This window comes from Oryza glaberrima, chromosome 4 (assembly GCF_000147395.1).
Source record: "Oryza glaberrima chromosome 4, OglaRS2, whole genome shotgun sequence".
NCBI classification, from domain to species: Eukaryota; Viridiplantae; Streptophyta; class Magnoliopsida; order Poales; family Poaceae; genus Oryza; species Oryza glaberrima.
In genome coordinates, this window is record NC_068329.1 from 27,820,305 (window position 1) to 27,839,749 (window position 19,445).

General features: G+C 44.9%; 2 protein-coding genes and 1 non-coding gene across 3 annotated transcripts; 1 reads left to right on the top strand and 2 right to left on the bottom strand.

The window, feature by feature from the left end:
- Nucleotides 1-8,128: 8,128 nt before the first annotated feature.
- On the bottom strand, nucleotides 8,129-9,712 carry LOC127771349 (proline-rich receptor-like protein kinase PERK9). The gene has a single exon (XM_052297241.1). The coding sequence runs from the start codon at nucleotides 9,627-9,629 to the stop codon at nucleotides 8,616-8,618; it is 1,014 nt and encodes a 337-aa protein (XP_052153201.1). The 5' UTR covers nucleotides 9,630-9,712; the 3' UTR covers nucleotides 8,129-8,615.
- Nucleotides 9,713-13,244: 3,532 nt separating this feature from the next.
- Nucleotides 13,245-16,485, bottom strand: LOC127769957 (NAC domain-containing protein 21/22-like). Its single transcript, XM_052295614.1, has 3 exons — nucleotides 16,181-16,485; nucleotides 15,116-15,450; nucleotides 13,245-13,961 (listed from the first exon to the last, which is right to left on the bottom strand). Exons 1-3 carry the CDS (start codon nucleotides 16,359-16,361, stop codon nucleotides 13,539-13,541), a joined length of 939 nt encoding a protein of 312 aa, XP_052151574.1. The 5' UTR covers nucleotides 16,362-16,485; the 3' UTR covers nucleotides 13,245-13,538.
- On the top strand, nucleotides 15,734-15,807 carry TRNAV-AAC (transfer RNA valine (anticodon AAC)). The gene has a single exon. It is a non-coding gene; the product is annotated as a tRNA-Val (tRNA).
- Nucleotides 16,486-19,445: the final 2,960 nt, after the last annotated feature.

The window sequence follows — 19,445 nt, forward strand, 5'->3', positions numbered from 1 at the left end:
AAACACAGGACCAATAATAAACCTTTCGTACGAGCGGTTTAAAGCATGTTCATATATCTGCCAGAAAGAAAATTAAGATTGCACAATGGAGAATACTAGTACTGACACACACACAAAAAAAATTTAATACTGCATTTCAGAGTCATTTTGGTACTTGATCAGTTGATCACCGAGAGAGCAGCAGTATAAAATTTTCGGAGATATCAGGCTGAAGATTTTGGACTGTGCAGCGTGCACAAGACGAACAAGACAGAAGCAAGTTCACATGCTTTGGTTAATGTTAAGAAAGGTTGGCTTCACCACTAATCAGAAATCTTAGCCATATGTCCCCGCAAAAAAAAAAAGAAAAAGAAATCTTAGCCATATGGAAAAGAGACGTGTGTAAAATACCCTTAAAAAAATTAAAAAGCAGCCACTTGTAATTGAATACACTTCCAGCATACCATGCATGACTCAGAAAGCCAGGAATAGATTTTAGTTGAATATAGTTAGTTTCGGTTGGTTTCGCTCGGCCGTTAGCATGGACTAATCAAAGAACACTGTCATCATCATTGGCAACCTCATAGTGCGAGGAGCACTCTGCTTGGGGTGCCCCGGCAAAAGAGAGGAAAAAAAGAAGAAGAAAGAAGCTACAAAACCAGTAGATTCAGCTGAAGTCTGAACCCAAATCTTGCGTTAGTGGATGAAGCAACAAGATGGCGCAGCCATCTCGGTGAGTGGCATCTCACATGTGTGACAGATGCAAAGAATCGATGCGTGCAACTAAGCGAGGTAGAGTGATTTTAAAGTCACTGAGAAAATATTAAAAGATACCATATTTTCTAACGTAGAATATCTCCTGATGCATCTGATACTACAAGGTATCAAAAATTTATATTAGTGGCTTCAAAGACTGTAAAATTTCTCGAGCTAGGAAACAGACATGGCCAAGCGAAGGCCAGCCCAGCCAGTGGCGGATCCAGAAAATTGATTCGTTGGTGTCATAACGTGTCCATCGGTATAATAGTATGCTAATTATATTTAAATCATTGTGTTATAATATATAGATAGCAGTCTGACACCGACACTTATATTGTAGATCCACCTCTGAGCCTAGCCCATCACCACGCGTATGCATGGCTTGCGAATTGCGATGCACCATTTTGCTCGCAAATTTTCTCCCTTTTACACGCAAACACATGATCAAATCTCAATTCGCAAAGTGCATTATGCATTTAGGTTGTGTTTGAGGAGAAGAAGATAGAAAAGATTAGAAAGATACGCAAAACGAGGTGAGCCATTAGCGTATGATTAATTGAGTATTAACTATGTTAAACTTCAAAAATGGATTAATATGATTTTTTAAAGCAACTTTCCTATAGAAAATTTTTACAAAAAACACACCGTTTAGTAGTTTGGGAAGCGTGTGCGTGGAAAACGATGTCTCTTTCTCACCCAATCCCCCAAAACGAACGCACCCATAGAGAACAGATTGCATCAGCCGTCAACTTCGGTCAAGAGTCCGCGGTTGACGAGAGGTGTCAGTTTGGCGAGAGGTTTTGACTTGAAATTTGGCGGGAACGATATATGCAGGAGAAGATTGAGATGGGCGTACCATATGCATGCGGCTTTACGTTACGGGCAAGTCAACTAGCAGAGGCTACTACGGCTAGTTGCATCGAAATTCTGAGATATGGTTGCCATGCCGACATAATTGTAGCATCTGTGATTGCCTTAGGGCCTGTTCACTTTGATTTAATTTTCAATCTTACCAAATTTTAGTAAAGTTGCAAAAAAATTAGCTACATTTAGTTTGATGTCAAATTTTGGTAACTATATAAGAAATCCTGCCAAAATTTTGGCAAGTTGCTAAAATTTTGACAACTATACCAAGAACAGGCCCTTATTGTCAAGAACAATTTATCATATATTTCAAAAAGTACAGGAGGTACCATATTTTCTACTATAAAATTTGGTAACTTCGGATGCTAAATATCCTGAGGTACTAAGATTTTTAATGCAAAAAATAAATATCTTGAGGTACTTTTAAGAACCGTAAAATTTCTCGACTGCCAAAATGTTCAGACCTGGGTCACTTTACTGGCCAGAGAATTCGTGATTTCTGAAGGTTCTGTTAGTCTGTTCGAGTGTAAAAGCTCAATTCTGTTTGTTCATTGTTCTTGCCATTGAGATCAAGATTTCCAAGTAGTACTTTCTGAATTGCTGGTCTAAGAGTTAGGGAAGGATGTTCCAGAACAGCAGGCGAGTTGATACTGAAATCTGAATACTGCAGTGTGCTAACTGCAATGCACCGATTTCATTTGCTAAAGAAAACTCTGTGTATCACTTGTTGGACTGCTCAGATCAACGCACGCTTAGCTAAAAACAAGGGCAATGACTCGGACTCATGGTGCTTAGTCGTCGTCTGCTACCAAGTACCAACTTGCCGAGGGGAATTTTTGTTGGCTTCACCGACCGAGCTGAAAATTTTGAACGATCTTGGGAAAATAACAAGACATATATAGATCGAGCCGGGTAATCCAAGAACTATTAGTAGTTTTCAACGAAGTTCGCTTGCTAATCTGTTTGTTGGTATATTCAAATTTAAGATCGGGTTAGCTTTTTGTGCAACCAGCAAGGCCACTTTCACAACTTTATCCATATTTCAGAAGCAAATGAATATACTTTTGACTGATCATCAGCTCAGGTAATATCATGGACCACGGCTATAACTAAAGATTAGAAAACTGTCATTATCACAAATCATAGCATCTGATTATGAGAGAATATAGCAATAATCAAGAGCACTAGCAGTCTAGCATCAACGTAAGTGGCAGTACTTGCTGAAGTCTGAACGCAAATGCTGGCCGGATTACTGGACGAACACCACGACGGCGGCGCGCGCGAGTGGGCGCGACATGCAATAAACTGCAAGATGCGAGGAGGGGGACATGACCATGCATCCACGCATGCGTTTTTGTCTCGATCGACCGGCGCCACCATCAGCCGCCATGCATGATTTTGAAGGCCGAGTCAGCGAGTGATCAGTGGCCAACGACCGATTTTGACTAGTACTGTTGTTTCTTTTACTCCTTTTGTTTGAGAGGACTCCTGTCGTTTCCACAAGTCGCTCTGGGCAGTGCGGCAAAGCCTTCACCTGCATGGAGTCCAATTGGTACAGGCTGTTGGGCTAAATTCTCTCTGTAGGGAGCTTTTGCTCTTGGCCCATTGTAGCTCAAAGATCCAAAACATATGAGCTATTGATTTATCTCTATCAATGGTGGAGATTGACTCTCCTAATAAAGATGGAAAGAAAGACCCTAACTTCCCTTTAGGAGAGAGGAGGGTCGGCAGTAGGCATAGAAGAAAAGCTAACCAGCAAAACACAAGAGAGGAAATGAAGAGTGGAGAAGAGGTGGTGTAGTTCATATAGCTTAGTGGCTCTTATCTGATCTTCATCAAGTCAGTGATTGAAGTGTTAAACGTGATCAGATTGACACCAAACTTGGTGAGTCCTCATTTGGAGCACTTCAATCTGATTAATTTGAGTGATCGGTTGAGTAGAGCACCGAATTGTGGTGGTTTTTTTTTTAGCTCGAGTAATTGCGGTTAACATATGCGGTTTGTGGTAGATTGTCAGTTTGATGGATTAAATAGTGTTCGATTGGACTGAATTTTGGATGGCTTGGGAGGGACTCATAGACCATCATTTTTGTTTATTTTTGTGCAGTTTGCTTATATGGTTTGAGAGATCTCAACTGCGAACCAATGGGATAGAATCTGCCATTTCTCCACTTATTGCTGATATACCTCTTGGTTGTTATGATTGATGTTGATACCAAGTACTATGTAACTTGATGATGCCTCTAGGCACTCTAGACAATACTTCATTCATACCCATTATTGACTATAGCGGGTGTTTCGAGTGGACCGATGGTCTCGTGTTTTTTTACTCATCACACTGAGGATATTTTTTCATGTAAATCATTTTGTCTTGTGTGTATGTAAATATTATTATTTCTGTGTTGTTTTACTAGTTGAAACTATTATAAAAGTTCATGGTAAGATAAAGAGGTTGATTGTGTGAATATATATTTTTCTATTGGTGAATTGCCATTTGCACATTGAAGTTGTTTGGTTGAGCCTCAATAGCATCAGCTGGCACACACCACACACTGCCCGAGAGGATCGAGATATAGATCTTGATTAGGGAGTACCTTCAGAATTTTATGTTCCTAAACCGTTCAGATTTTTACCCGTGTTAACTTTTCTGAATTCTTATTAACACACAACTTACTTAGCTACATTTCATGATCTTGAGCTCCTCCAACGACATCATAGGCAGACCCGAAATGATCCTCTTGCTGCCGTGAAGCAACCACCGGGACGTGCAGGCTGCCGCAGCGAGATCTGTGAAACATGTACTCCATAGTAGAAATGTCCGAAAGCGTTACAGAAGGATCATCATAATAAAAACACGAACACACAGCGGCTGGGCACGGTTTAACTTTTCGATTTTAAAGTAAAAATCTCTCCTCACCTGTTTACCAAAAGCCGGTAAAAACCGACGAGTTTTTATCAATATCATACGAAAACCGGTTAATACCGACCGGTTTTTATAAACAGAGACCCTGCTGTGTCACATAAACCTTTTCGTGAAATTTCATCGGTTTTGACGTTTTGTGAACCTGTGCCGGGTTCGTGAACCTTTTGCTGGCACCGGCAGCGGCAACACCAGCCAAAAAACCTGCGGCTCCTGCAAATCTCGGCCTGTACGGCCTGACAGCCCCGCCAGGCCAGGCCCATCACGCAACGTGCGCAATTATCAGCCAGGCCTTCACCTTGGGCCCTACGGGTAGTACTACTGGGCCAGAGGGTGCGTGCCGTCACCGCATGCGCCAAGAAATCCTTCCACCCGCCGACGAGGACGAGGCGACGATCCGCACGCGAGATTCGCAGCTTCCCCCACACGCCGCGCGAGGCCCATGCATGATGCATCCTCCTGTTCCGCGACACGAACTGCGCCGTGGCGTGGCGGGTCGTGTGGTGGCGCCGTGACATGTCGTCGAGGCGGCGAGATTCCACGCGAATTGGGACCAATCAACCGGGGCGTCCATCCCGCCGTCTCAGCAGAGTGTACTCCGATCGACCGATCCTATTAAGAAAGCTTAAGGTTCTAACAAATAATTAATGAGAATTTGAAGAAACTGGAAAACCAATCTTCTGAATTCTACAAGAGAAATTCTATACACCGGATACTAATCCAGATCCCCTCCTCCTACCCTCACTCTCCTCCCCCAAATCAGATGGCACCCAAGGTGCAGCCCTCCCCGTCGCTGTCGCCCCACCGCTCGCCGGAGCCGGCGGCCGCCGCCATAGGGGAGGCGGCGACGGCGAGGAGCTCGGTGGCAGGCGCGGTGAGCGAGAGGGAGAGCGGGAGCGGGGCGCGGAGGCCGAACATGTGAGGGAAGAGACAGAGGAAGTAGAGTGCGCCTCGCCGGTGGAGCCGGAGCAGGAGGCGGCGGCCGAGGTTGAAGAGCGCGAGCGGCTCGGCGGGCGACGCGCGTAGCACGTCCACCAGCGGCGTTGCCGCCACGAGCGGGAGGTGCGTGACGCAAGCTTCTCGAAGGTGTGGTCTAGGTGTCGCACCGCCACGTGCTGCACCGTCGTGGTCTTGCCCCATGTGAGCAGCAGTCGCGGCGGCCAGTGGCGTCTCTCCGCCTCAAGCGAAGCCGAGATGCCCTGTTGGATAGTGTAGGAAGAGAGATATACTATGTAACGCGGATCACATTGTATTGAGCCTCAGGGGGATATATATATATATATATATATATATATATATATATATATATATATATATATATATATATATATATATATATATATATATATATATATATATATATATATATATATATATATATATAGTACATGGGGAGGAGATAAGGAAGGATTACATATAAGGAAGGAGTCCACGAGGCCCTCCAATCCCAGCAATCCCCGGTGAGGCTAGTGGCAGAGGAGGTCGACTGCGGCAGGTGGCGACGGAGACGACGCGGCGGCCATGGAGGAGGACACAGACCGGCTCTTGCCGAGGCGCTTGCGCAGCTGCTCGGCAGACAGCGGTGGATGGCGGCGGCGGCGCCGACGGGGATGGCGCGGCGGAGCCAGCCGGAGCAAGAGGTGAGGCAGAGGTGTCGATGCCAGCGGCGGTGACAACGTACAGTGCGGCGGTGGCGGCGCCGACAGAGACGACGCGACGGAGCCAGCGCAACCAGCCGGAGCAGGAGGTGAGGCAGCGGTGTCGATGCCCGCGGCAGTGACGACGTATAGTGCGGCGGCGGTGGAGCAGATTGGATCGGAGCTGACCTCGACGAGGTGCTCGTGGCGGCGGCCGCCGAGTCCAAACCGATGTGCTACTGAAGCTGCTTGACGATGACGACTCGATGAAGAACGATCATGAAGATTGATCTCTCCAAGACGACGACGACAACGATAGCGCAACACTAGGAGATCGAATCCTCTGGGTGTGCGACAAACGGCGATGACACGACGAATGGAAAAAGAAAACAGTGGCCATCCCCGGGAGATCGCGCTACTCCCGGGGGCAGCGGTGGTGGAAGCGTGAGAGCGGCGTTAGATCACCCGCTCTGATACCATGTTGGATAGTATAGGAAGAAAGATATACTGCTTAACGTGGATCACATTGTATTGAGTCTTAGGGGGCCGATATATATAGGAGTACATGGAGAGGAAATAAGGAAGGATTACAGGTATAGAAGGAATCCACGCAAATCAATCATATTCTAATATGACTCTAACTACCATATACTCTAACATGCCCTACCTGGATACCAGGCGGGCGGTGGCGGCATCTCGTTCGCTCTCTCTTGGGGTATCACGTCTGGTATCTAGATACAAGTTCTGATACCTAGGTACTAGCTCGATACCAGGCTACCACGGTATCAGGTGGTACCAAGTATCAGGAAGGAGTCACTTAAGATATCATGTCCTAACGGGATCCCGTTCTCTAGTCTCTCTTTCATTCTACAACTATAGTTTCTTAAAAATTGAGCGAAACTCCCCCCAAACTAGCCCTCTGTCTCTCGTCTCTCGCAGGTCTCCGTTGCCGCAACGCGACGCCGTCCCGTTTCCATCGCCAATTCGCGCATGTGGACGTACATGTGGTGGTGGTGGTGGTGGTCACGGCCTCGCGAGCGGTTTTGCTGCTTGCTGATCCAACGCTGAATCAGGCTGATGCTGCTGTGATCCATGATCCATCCATCAGCGTCGCGTGTGAGTTGTAATGTGACGCGGTCGGGGGCGGAGTCGTTGACCACCGGGGAGAGATCATATGATATCACCCAAAAATAAGGAAAGGAAAATATCCCTTTTCCTTTCCGTGGAGCTGAAAAGTTTCGTCAGGTCGCGTTGCTGTTGCTGCCAATACGGGAGTAGTTGTTGTTGCCGGCGGCCGTTGCGGTTTTCACTTCCGTTCTCTCGGGTCACACGCGTCAGCTCAACAACTCCGCCATCATTTTTCTCCAGTGCATTGGCAGCAGAAAAGCACACAGCGTTTTCAGTAGCTCCCGTGTTCAATTCTTAATACGCTCATATTTTTTTCTTAATGCGCATATAACACATTTACCGGCGTGTGGCGGCGAGACAGCGGCGCCGTAAGCCGTCGCCATCAACGGCAGCAAATCCTGGTTAGGTAGATGAGTATTCTACTGCTTTTGGGCGATTGAAAAAATGAGTTTCCAGTCGTGCTGCCTCTGCTTGGCTTCCGATCCGAGATAATGCTAACATCAACGAGGATGATGGTGCCCCGCAAAAAAAAAAAAAAAAAAAAAAAAAAAAAAAAAAACCGAGGATGATGGTGACAACTGGGACTTGATCCACCTCACAAGAACACAACTTGAACTTGTGTGCCCATTTTTCGCTTTAAGAAAAAGGCAGAGATTCGTAAGAATATGTCACTACCGGCACCAAAGAAAGCATCGGCAACAAGTACCGAGAGATCCTCATGTTTGTGTCAAAACACGACGGGTGAACTTTAAAATGATTTGGAAACAAATAAATCCAAATACAACTGGTCTGTTCAAACCATATTTTTATCTTTTTTGAATTGCAACCGTGGGGACAGAGCAGCACAGAGCCCCAAAACCTGCACAGATCACGAGGCTAATCAACTCGTTTCTCTCCCTCTAGCAGCAGGGGGAGGAGGAGTCACTGCATCCTGTTCTACCGTACTGTCGAGGACGAGGAGAAATTTCAAAACTTTGGTGTCACATTTTCTCCAGTGGTTGTGATCCTATTTGCAGCTTGATTGCATTTTAGTACCAGTACTCGTTTTAGTCATTTGTTTTGGTTGGGTTTTGGTGTACCGGATGTTCTTTATCAAGTTCCTTTCTTTACATGGACATTTAATCAGAGTTACAGCTAACAGTGAATTCAGATTCACCGAAGTGTCTCTGAAATTTTGCAAATTGTTGTTCTAAATCTAGAGTATATTACAGTGCAAGTGTACAACAACTGAAAGACAAAGAAGAATTAGATCAAGCAGCAGCAAGAAGTTACAAAAAAAATCCAAAGACAGGAAGAATATCATGCATTATTTCCAGCATGGCCACCACCTAATCTTGCGGATCTCTCAGCACCATGGCTAGCTTCGCCGGCCTGTTCCTCCGGCCACCGCCGCCGCCGGCGATGTCCCTGTCCTTGTCGGCCTTCTTCTCCTTGGATGGCGAGGATGGCAGGAACAGATGCCCGAATCCGAACACGTTGATCACCGGATCCACGCGCACATTGGCCGAGAACGACCGCTCCATGCCTCTCGGCCGCGGCCGCCGCGGGCCGATGCCCGCCGTCGCCGGCGAGCTCGAGCAGCGCTCCAGGCCGCGGAACACCACGCGCCCGGACGCGCTCACCCGCGGGCTCTCGGCGGCCGCCGCCGGACGCGGCCGCGCGGGGCCGGGCGGGTGCCACGGCGCGCGGGAGTTCCTCCCGGAGTCGGAGGAGGAGGAGGCCGAGGACGACGACGACGACGAGACGCGGGCCAGGAACGGCTGGTGATGGTGGTCTCGCCGCTTCGGCGGCGCGTCCACGGCGGCGGGCTTCTTGGACATGAGGTGGAGGAGGCTCGCCACCGGCGCGGAGCGCGTCCGCGGCGGCCGCCGCGCGTTCCTGATCCCGGAGTCGCACGACGAGGCCGACGAGGACGACGACGAGGCCCGCGAGAGGAGCGGCTGGGCGTGCGCCTCCCGCCGCCTCGGACTCCCACCCACCCGATCCTTCGCCTCGCCGTCGCTCGTCCTCTTCGACACGAGCGTGAGCAGATCGCGCCACCGATGCCCACCACACCGCGGGGCGCGAGGGGACGCCGGCTCGGAGGGGGGAACCTCCAGGCACGGCGGGGGCGAGCACGGCGGGGAAGAAGAAGAAGGGGGACGACGCGGTGGCAGGGGGAGCATCGGCACGAGCCTCCCGCCGGAGAACAGCTCGTCGGCGGCGGACAGCACGGCGGCGGCCGCGGGGACGCTGAATTCGAACTCGCCATCCTCCTCGTCGTCCAGCAGCGGCGGGAGCGGGGGACGGGCGGGGCGGAACGCGAACGGCGGCTCCGGCGACTTCACTGCGGCGGCGGCCATTGCCGGCGGCGATGGCGCATCAATTAAGCTCAGCTCGTGAGGTTGGTTAGCGGAGTGGTGGTTAACTCCACTGTGTCACGGAAAGTTCGCTATATATTCGGGTGATTTCGGGTTAACGGGCGGGGGTGAACCGGATCCGAGAAGAGAGAATACGAGGCAAACCGGTGTGCATAGGTCAGCTTCACTGCTTCAGCAATCAGCAGCGCAGCTGAAATGGCTCTAGTGGAGGCGTGGACGGTGGACCTGCCTAGTTTCAGGTTTGCACCACAGCGGCTAAGACCAATCTGATTTTCCCATGGAAAACTTGTGCAAATAATATATGTGTTTTTTAATAATAGAGCAATGTAGAGAGCTACGAAATGAAACATTCTAAAACTAATGGTATATAATGAGGTGTAGTAGATGAACATGTCGCCAATACCACCGCCGCGGCGGTCACCGGGCGGTGCCAACTCTTATTGCTCTTGTTGTAGTCACTACTTATCTTATCTTAAAAGGATTAGGGTGTTGTTATTTTTCTAAGTATTCATTGCTTGTCATATCAGATTATTAACTCAAGAATTCATATAACTAATTGTGCGACTAGATTTAGGGAATTCTATGTAGATTAGCTACTTCCTGATTCATCGTGAGCATATTTTCTGAATGGCTAAGCGGTGTGCTTCACTAGAAAAATATATAGAAGATTTTTAATAAAAAATATTTTAAATTTATAATAGTTAATATGCTCTAATCGGGCGCTTCGTTTTCCATGTCACTAACTAACCCATCCTCCCCTCACCTTCAACTAAGTATCATACTGCTAAACTTTTTTAAAAATATTTAGACATAAGTAAGTTGAGTTCGATTAAAACAATGGCAGAACATGAAAAAATTGGCAAATTTTACTACAGGATATCGTGTATTCGAAGTTTTAATTGTAGGACCCCACACAAACTTGGTTTTGAGAAAAAACACTCTCTAAACATGGTTATTTATCAATAAAAATTGTGCTCATTAAAATATGTATTCATGCTGATGAGACAACGTGGGCCCGATATTTTACGCGGAGTGACTAAACTGCCCTTGCGTGCAGGTCCGGATCATATTGAGCTGGTTTGGCTCGAACAAATGCGAACCAAACTAGTCTCCAACACGCCGACGAGGCAAATCTGGGTGTGTAGTTCGACGGTGGCGAGAATTGCCTCTTCCACAGCAGCCAAGAGGTGAAGACTGCGTGGACCCTTAGGTCAGATCCACACGAACCAAACAGCGAAGTTCAGCCTTGCATCCCGGCGATGAGGTTGGTCGAGGACGGTGCGGCGGAGTCTCAACGTGTAAAATATCGGGCCTTGTTATCTTGTCGGTATGAATACATTATTTTTATGAGTGCTAGCAAATAACAACCTTTAAAAGTGAGTTTGTACTTTGTCCTACAGTTAAAACCACGAAGTCGTAATTTTCTATAGTGAAATTTATCAAGAGTTTTAGAGCCCGTAAATCCGCCGGTGTTTATAATTGCTCCATTTCTTTACATTTCCGTATCCCTTGTTTGATTTGGAGCATGTCCTGGTTTCGATTTACAAAAGCTCTCGTGTTGTGCCCCCTGTTAATGGTCGAATGATTGAAAGATATGACAAAGAGGTGATCGTACCATGCCTATTTAGAATGTGAGCTGCATAGCATGCAGAGGACAAACATTCTAATTAGTTGGGATATTCGTAATGAAACCACGATATCTCTCCTCTGACTATAGATGAGAATCGCACATGAAACTTTGGTAGATCAGATGAACGACACGTTCACTAGCAAACACACAGAAAATCTGCTTTTTTTTAATCGGATCATTGAAGAAGATTTAGGTTTCATTTTGAACTTTTTTGTTCAGTTTCCGTCGGTCCAGTAAACTGTTTCTTAAATGAGATCATGTAATGTCAGCCGACATATTTCATTGAAACTTGATTGATACATTTACCAGAAAAACGTGATGCAGGAGACAGGCAATAAAGATGTACATTATGTAGATGATATACATAGTTGTTTAGTTGAACTAATCCGAATTGCGGACTAATTCTTTTTTCTATCTTATTATTACAACAGAGATACGTAAGTAAGCCCCTATACGTTTTCGTTAAGAGAAAACATAAAGAAGTAAATGCGACCATAAGTTCAGATCAGATCAAGAGAAGGTCTAAATTCCAAAATCAAAATCAATCAAGAAGTTGCTCACAAGTTGGTTAGTTACTCGACATGCCACAGTAATAATCCAGCTAGAGATCAATTAGTCTCTGTCGACTGTCTTGGCAGTTTGGCTTACTAGCTTGTTGCAACTACCCTTGCCAAAGACAAAGGGGAAAAAGAATCTAGCTCTGCAGGACATGCATGTCTTTATTACCTGCTCATCAATCAAACTATACCAAACCTACTGAAATCTGTCATCCATGTAGAACTAGCAAAGTACTCCTACCCCTTCTTTAATCATCTCTTCTATCATTTGATTTTTTTAGGTTTAGCATCCCAAGAGTTACATAACACAAGATGTTGGATCAATCAGACTCCCTGAAAAGAAGTGTGGTGACTTAACACCAGATGCTGGATTAATTGGGACAGGTCTCTGAAAGAAGTTTGCAACATTTGTACTAGTTGGGACACCAGTGCTTAGTATGATCACTATTATATTAAACAGTCACAAATGTTCCCTTTAATCCTCTGTAATCTCCGGCATGGGGGGCAATCCATGTGAGGGCTATGAGCAAAAGATGCTCTAACACTTGGGTCCCTCTTCATCTGGCCGCCCAGAGGAAGCAAACCATTGCTTTTATTTTTGAGGCCGTTTGGATTTTGGAACATGGCCTAGCTTGCTGCTAATCACTTTACCAAAGCTTTCTGCATTTATCAATCTATTTTATTTATTCATCTACCTAAAGACACAACACTATGATACTTCCATGAAGAATGTTCTCTGACAAGGGCAACAGCTAGCAAAGCCACACCCTGTGGCAATCATTTCAACTAGAGCATTTTTGTCTCTGAAAAGTAGTGAACCGTAATCTATTAGCAACTAGTATCAGGTATGTTGTGAATCATCCCCTCCTGCTCTTCTCCTTCTTTTTTTTCTTTCGATGAGAAGCATAAGCTCAATTATAAACATTTGGTGCATGTATCAGTTGTTAACATTTAAGAATGCATGGTTGAACCATGTTGATTACTATAGTACTTCGCTGAGGCATAGAAACATTATGTCTGCTCTTGACATATCAGAGTCTGGTCACTCCGGTACAAAACTGCCTTACCATCAAGTGTCATCAACTACTGCAGATGTCCGTGATGCCGTAATGGGGAGGAATCCAACAAGTGCAGTACATCAACTTCTGATGAAAAATCACAAGAGGATCATATGTTCAGACTTCAGACAGATATTCATCTAGGCAGGCTGTGATGGGCCTGCCTTGATTATGGGCCATAATTGGACTTCACTGGACCATCACAATGCATGCTAATAAAACTTGCAGCCCATAATAAAGCAAATGTTGAACAAAACAAAGCATCCAAAACAGATATCTAATTGCACCACTTTTGCTAAGAGGATCATTGGAAGATGAGTAACGAATCCTATTTCTCTTCTTTAGCAACCAATGAACTGAATGGAGCAATCCTTTGTATATCTCAAAAGTTACTGTAAGGTGTAAGCCAAGCCATCTCCACATTTACAAATTGTTTGTCACTACGCTGTAACTAGCAGTAGCACAACTAGGAATCAACCACGCTAATTAACAAAGGAAAAATTACTGAAACAACGAAGATATATTACATTTACATTGTCTAAGCTACACCCTCAAACTTTGCCTTTGTATATCATCACCATTTCTGAAAAAAGTTCAGAACTGGATCAGCTTATATCAGCTATATATAGCTCTAGCTCTAGCTAAGCTAGAACGGGTTCCACGCCTGCGACGCCATGGAGCTCTGCTGCACGTAGCCGGAGGACTCCTCCTCGCTCCAGCCAAGATGGAACCCCTCCGACTTCGCCGCGGCGGCGGCGGCGGCGCCGCCGCCGCCGCCTTGCACCATGTTGCTCAGCAGGTCCCTGAAGTCCGTCAGGTCCTTGAACGGCAATGCTGCCGACGTCGGCGGCCGGTGGGGGTGGTGGTGATACCCAGCTGAGCTGTCTTGCTCGTAGTAGCCGCCGCCGGTGTAGCCGTCGACGACGGCGGGGGCAACGGGCAGCGGCGGCGGCGGCGGCGGCGGCAAACTGAGCTCACCGGACAGTGACACGGCAGCCTCGCCGGAGACTACTGGCCTTGGGTTGGCTGTTCTGCTCTTGTAGAACACCCTGCACAGCACCCAGTCCTCCTGCATTTTTTTTTTGTCAAAAAAAAATTCAGACAAAGTAGATTAATAAGTTGTACTTAACTTACCATTCGTGTTTAAAATAAGATTTGGTGACCTCAGGTTGGGATGAAGTTTATATTATCTTGTAAAGATAGATAGATATATATACAGTTCGTACGATGCTTGATATTGTGGAAACCTCAATAATCTGAGTGCTTAAATCATCATTTAACAGAACAACTAACAACTTGGAATAAAGAATCTGTGCTATAAAAGCAGTCAAATCCTTTTCAAATTGTTCCCCTACATATCCAGGATTGTAATTTAGTGTTGCTGATGATGCACAGCGATGGAGCCAATCGAACAAACCTCGAGTGGCAAGCATTGGTGATACGTACAAGGTTTGGGAATGATTGGATGGGACTAGGTCAAGTAGAAACAATCATTGGCAAGTTGCATAACTAGTTTATCACATCAGAATGTTCAGAAAAAGGAAAAAAAAACAGCATTCGGCTAAAGTCTGTAGAGCCAAACAAAACAAAACTGTGAAAGAAACATGTTGCTACTACTATCCTAACTCTGGCTGTCACTTACCAAGAGACGTGCAATCATGGGCATTTACAAGAGTAGAACTCTTCTAACACTGACGAAGCTTCCTAGTACGCACTTTATATAAGTATTATCTCAGTACGTAATTAATCTAGTCATTAGAATCATTAATATTTGGCGCACAGGACAATATCTGATCAATTTTTGAAATTTTAACCATTCTTCATTTCTCAAATACTTAGTTTTAAAAAGGAAATATTGGTGTGTGTAGATGTGTCCGAAAGAATACTAGTACGTACCTCTGACCTAAAATATAAGCATTATTTCTTGCTTATCTAGATTCACATTTAAAAATATTTATATTTCGGTACGGAGATAGTGTTGTGTGAATTTATTAGTTTTATAAATGTTTATGAACTTTTTAGATTGTTAGAATTCAAAATTTTAACTGAATAAATCTTACCCTAAACGTCAGTTTTTTTTAACCCAAGGGAGTAATTATTTATCTCTCTTTTTTTTCACTCTTTTTACCAGCTTGGGTGATTAATCACCGATAATTAATTACTGCTGAGATCACGCAAAACAAATGCTGGGCATGTAGTGGCAGAGATCGAGTGGTATAGTACCTTGAGAAGATTAGATGAGGAGGAGGAGGTGGACGAGGAGGGGTGGTCGGCAACGGCATGTCCGTCCACGCGGAACTCGTGCATGACCCACTCCGTCTTGCTGCCCCGGGGGGCTCTCCCTTGGTAGAACACCAGCGTCTTCCTCATCCCGACCACCTCGCCGCCGGCGACGGCTTCGCCGGCGGCGGCGCGGCGGCGGGTGACGATGGCGCGGTCCTTGCCGGTGGCCTTCCAGTAGCCGGAGCGGGTGGCGCGGTTGGTGCGCTGCCCCGTGGCGTACTTGCGGTCGTGCAGACTGAAGAAGTACCACTCCGTGGCGCCCACCCGCGCGGCGTCTGCTCGTCGCCGGCGGCCGGCGGCGCGTGCGCGTGCGCGTGCAGGGAAGATGATCAGATTGTGCAAGAAATATGCTAACGATTCATGGCAAGTAAAAAAAACCATATAGTTCAGATAGGTCAAGTGCAACTAGTGACGTGAAGAAATGTGCAAATGGAACTTGTTTCAAAATTAAAGGAAAATCGAAACGAGATCTACAGAGGTGCAGCTGGTGCTCTTAGTAATTCGTGCAAGATGATATCTTAAAGATATATAGTTTAGTCTAAATTTGGGTAACACAAAGGTGTCGTGGTGTAGTTGGTTATCACGTCAGTCTAACACACTGAAGGTCTCCGGTTCGAGTCCGGGTGACGCCAATTTTCTCACTCTTTTTTTTTTTGCCTGAATTCGTGAAAGCTGCATATGTTCTGAATAGCCTTTCTAAAATCATTTTCTGAATTGTGCAGGCTGCGGATGTTCTGTATAGCCTTTCTGAAAAAAGAAAATCAGATATTGCAGATGGATGGGTCATGGGTGCAAGCTGCAGATGTTAATAATCACACAGTTCTTTCTTCAGGTTATGCGACTGCTATGCAATTATGCATGTACCATTGGATCGGTGCAGAGGGTGCAAAGCTAATTAATTACACACAGTTCGTGCTGCTCGGAGCTAATCAATATATGCATCTGCCATCACCTTTCCGAAAGAAAATTAAGCTGAAGTTTTGCACGAGATGATCTGATCCGTACCTGGAAGCTCCCACGGCTCGCACTTGTTGAGGTCGACGTCGACCATGGCCACGCCGCCGAAGAACTCGCCGGCGCCGCCGGAGAGCTTGTGGTAGAGGTAGTCGACGACGAGCTCCTCGTCCCTGGGGTGGAACCGGAACCCCGGCGGCAGGTTCGCCTCCATCATGCTGATCAAGCTCATTGTATATATTGATTTGATGGTTAATTCTTCCTTGAGAAAGACAGAGATAGAGAGAGAGAGAGAGAGAGAGAGAGAGAGAGAGGAATTAAAATGGAGATTTAGCTAGATAGAGAAGGGCGTCGGCTGCGTGTGCAGAAGTTTTTCTAGGACACGGACACGATGGAGTATTAATAGGGGAGATCTATGTAGGTAGGCAAAGACCACATATGTTTTTTCTTATATCATGCCATGAAAAGAACTGACGCAACGACGGCTACTGTGGATGACGCACGCCACACAATAGAAATTGCTGTACTTGATACTATACGGAGTTGGAATTTTAAGCTCAAGGCATATGCGCCAGTTTGTTTTAAGCATCTGCCAAGTTTGATAATTGATACCATAAAAAAAATTGTAAAATCTAAAATGGATGGGTTATGAATAAGGTATGTTTGAATTGTGGAACTTATACTAATTGCAAGTATACTCCATTAATCTCTTGCTCTATCAAACGTATTCTCATCCCGATTACGAGAATTTATAGTTATTACTCTCTCCATCTATTTTTGATAGTTATATTTCATCTTGACACATATATTAAGGATAAGTAATTTTACTTATCACACATTTAAACATGCTACTAGTTATTCCTCGTAAACAAGCGATTCATTGATATTTACATTTCTCGATGTCCATGTAGCCAATCTTGTGTGGAAGAATAGAGAGTCGCACATTAAATCCGAGTAAGTCATTAAGATGATATGTTGTTGGATTGAAATATGACTATCAAAAATAATTTTTCAGATTTCGAAATATGCCTATCAAAAATAAATGGAGGGAGTATATAATACTTCCCCCGTTTCATAATGTAAGACTTTTTAGCATTGTCCATATTCATATAGATGCTAATGAATTTAGATATTATTAGCATGTAATGCTAAAAAGTCTTACATTGTAAAACGTATATAGATTCATTAGCATCTATATAAATGTGAGCAATGCTAAAAAGTCTTACATTATGAAACAGATGGAGTAAAAAACTAATATCTAACTAGTAGTAGTTAGTTGGACGCTTACCAACTGTCTTCCGAATCTACGGCTCCCTCTAAATTTACTTAGAGATATAACTATATCTAGATTTTAGTTTCTTTCATTCCAAGTGTGAAAATTTAATTTATCCTTGCTCATTTATCTATATAAAGTGATGCCCCTATGTGAAATTATAATTTATATTTTTTAAAAAAGAAAAAAGATGTTTTTTTCCCGTACAAGAGCATGTGCACTAGGTGATGTTTTTTCTCCCCGAACATTGTTCTGTTGTAGTTATCCTGATGTACATCCAAATGTCCAAATCTAGTATCAGTCAAACATTAGCCTAGATATAACAGCCAAATCATATGAGAATTTGAAGTCACAGATCACATCCGATCCGTTCAGCCGTCAGATATCCCTTCCCGTATACTCCATCCGTCCCATTACAAGGTTAATCATGAGTTTTCGTGTTCAATCTTGATCGTCCATCTTATTAATTTTTTTTAAAAAAAATAAAAAAAATACATAAGTCACGTGTAGAGTACTATTCGTATTTTATCATCTAATAACAACAAAAACATTAATCATTAAAAAAGATTTAAATAAGACAGACGATTAAAGTTGGACCAGAAAACTAATAGCCTACGTTTAAAATGGGACGGAGGGATTATATATATATATATATATATATCCATCGTTCCATCATGCATCTACTGAGCGTCATCACCGGCGGTGTCACTGCAACGGCAACACCGCCACAACAGTGAATCTGCTGTCGTTGGAGCCGACGACGAAAAATTAGGCCGTATTCGCGTGGTCGGCTTGGCCTCTCGTACTACGATCCGTGCGAAATCCATGGGCCAAAACCGCCCAAGAAATGATACGCAAGTACAACAACACAGCCGCTAGTCATTAATGGAACATCAAATCAGCGACTCGCGTCCAAAGCTAGAAAAACTTGATCCCTGAACTAAACCCTGGTTTATTACTAGTCCAAATCCGCCGAACAAACACTGTCTAATGGCATCACCCAAGCATGTGTAGCAACAGGTCGCGCCTGTTGATCAGCAGCAGGATGTTCATGATGCGCATATTTCCATTTCAGCAGCCTACCTGAAGAAAAACTTTTGCTAATTACGTCAGGAACAGATGGCTGCTCCTGAATTTATTAGCAGTATTATTTATGCCTTGCATTTTCATATTGTTCACTACTACCGAGCAACTCCTGACCTGACGGCAAACCTGTGACAAAGGCTACAGCTTTCTCTGAAGATTTGTGAAGAAAAACTTGATGGCTGCTAACCATTTTCAGCAAAAGGAAGAGGTTAACAGTGATAACTGATGAGTGAGTGATCTAGTCCAAGTGCTTTGTTGTACGTCTCTTATTACCACTGGCCTGCCTCGAAGGAACTTGCACAGTGTCTGTCACTGAATTCAGGCAATATGTCTCACTGAAAGTTTGAACACGAACTTCTCAAAGTCTACTCTGCGAACTGCTTTCGCCATCTCATCGTCAGGTAACAAGGCACACGGATGGAATGGACTGTTCTCGTGATGAAATCAAAATTAAGAACATGGGGAGAAGAAGAAAGAAAGAACACAACACCATCCACTCCGTACTTGGTCTTGGCGATGACTTTGACAACTTCTGAATTTTCTGAACACCTGATAAGCAGTTCAGTGGCCAGTTTTGTCCAGTCCTCTCATTACAAGTCATAATGCCGGTCCTTTTCAGGGAAGGAGATCATCAATTAAAATCACCAGAGGCAGAATGAGCCACGGAGATCTAACTGAGCATCAAGTCAAAAATTCAGAAAATTTTTAAGTACATGGGAGTTGGTCTGAGTAACATATTGTGATTGATACACCTGAACAAACTAATGTCATCTTTGGCAGTATCGGATAAAAATAAGGCTATCAAACACGTAAGCCAAGGCTCTGCAGGTTTCACTCTGGTCACCTCCTTTACAATATTAATCTGGTCAAATTAATTTACCAGGGAAGATCATAGCCGTCTTGCAGTAGATATATATCTACTCACATCTAATCAGTGTGTGATTTTGACGAAAGCAG

What these genes read in the sequence shown, in the direction of transcription:
- LOC127771349 (XM_052297241.1), bottom strand. Translation starts at nt 9,629, where the DNA reads ATGGCCGCCGCCGCAGTGAAGTCGCCGGAGCCGCCGTTCGCGTTCCGC.
- LOC127769957 (XM_052295614.1), bottom strand. Translation starts at nt 16,361, where the DNA reads ATGAGCTTGATCAGCATGATGGAGGCGAACCTGCCGCCGGGGTTCCGG. An exon ending in CGAGCCGTGGGAGCTTCCAG is followed by an intron (nt 15,451 to 16,180) that starts GTACGGATCAGA and finishes GGCGACGAGCAG; the next exon opens with ACGCCGCGCGGGTGGGCGCC. An exon ending in CCTCATCTAATCTTCTCAAG is followed by an intron (nt 13,962 to 15,115) that starts GTACTATACCAC and finishes AAAAAAATGCAG; the next exon opens with GAGGACTGGGTGCTGTGCAG.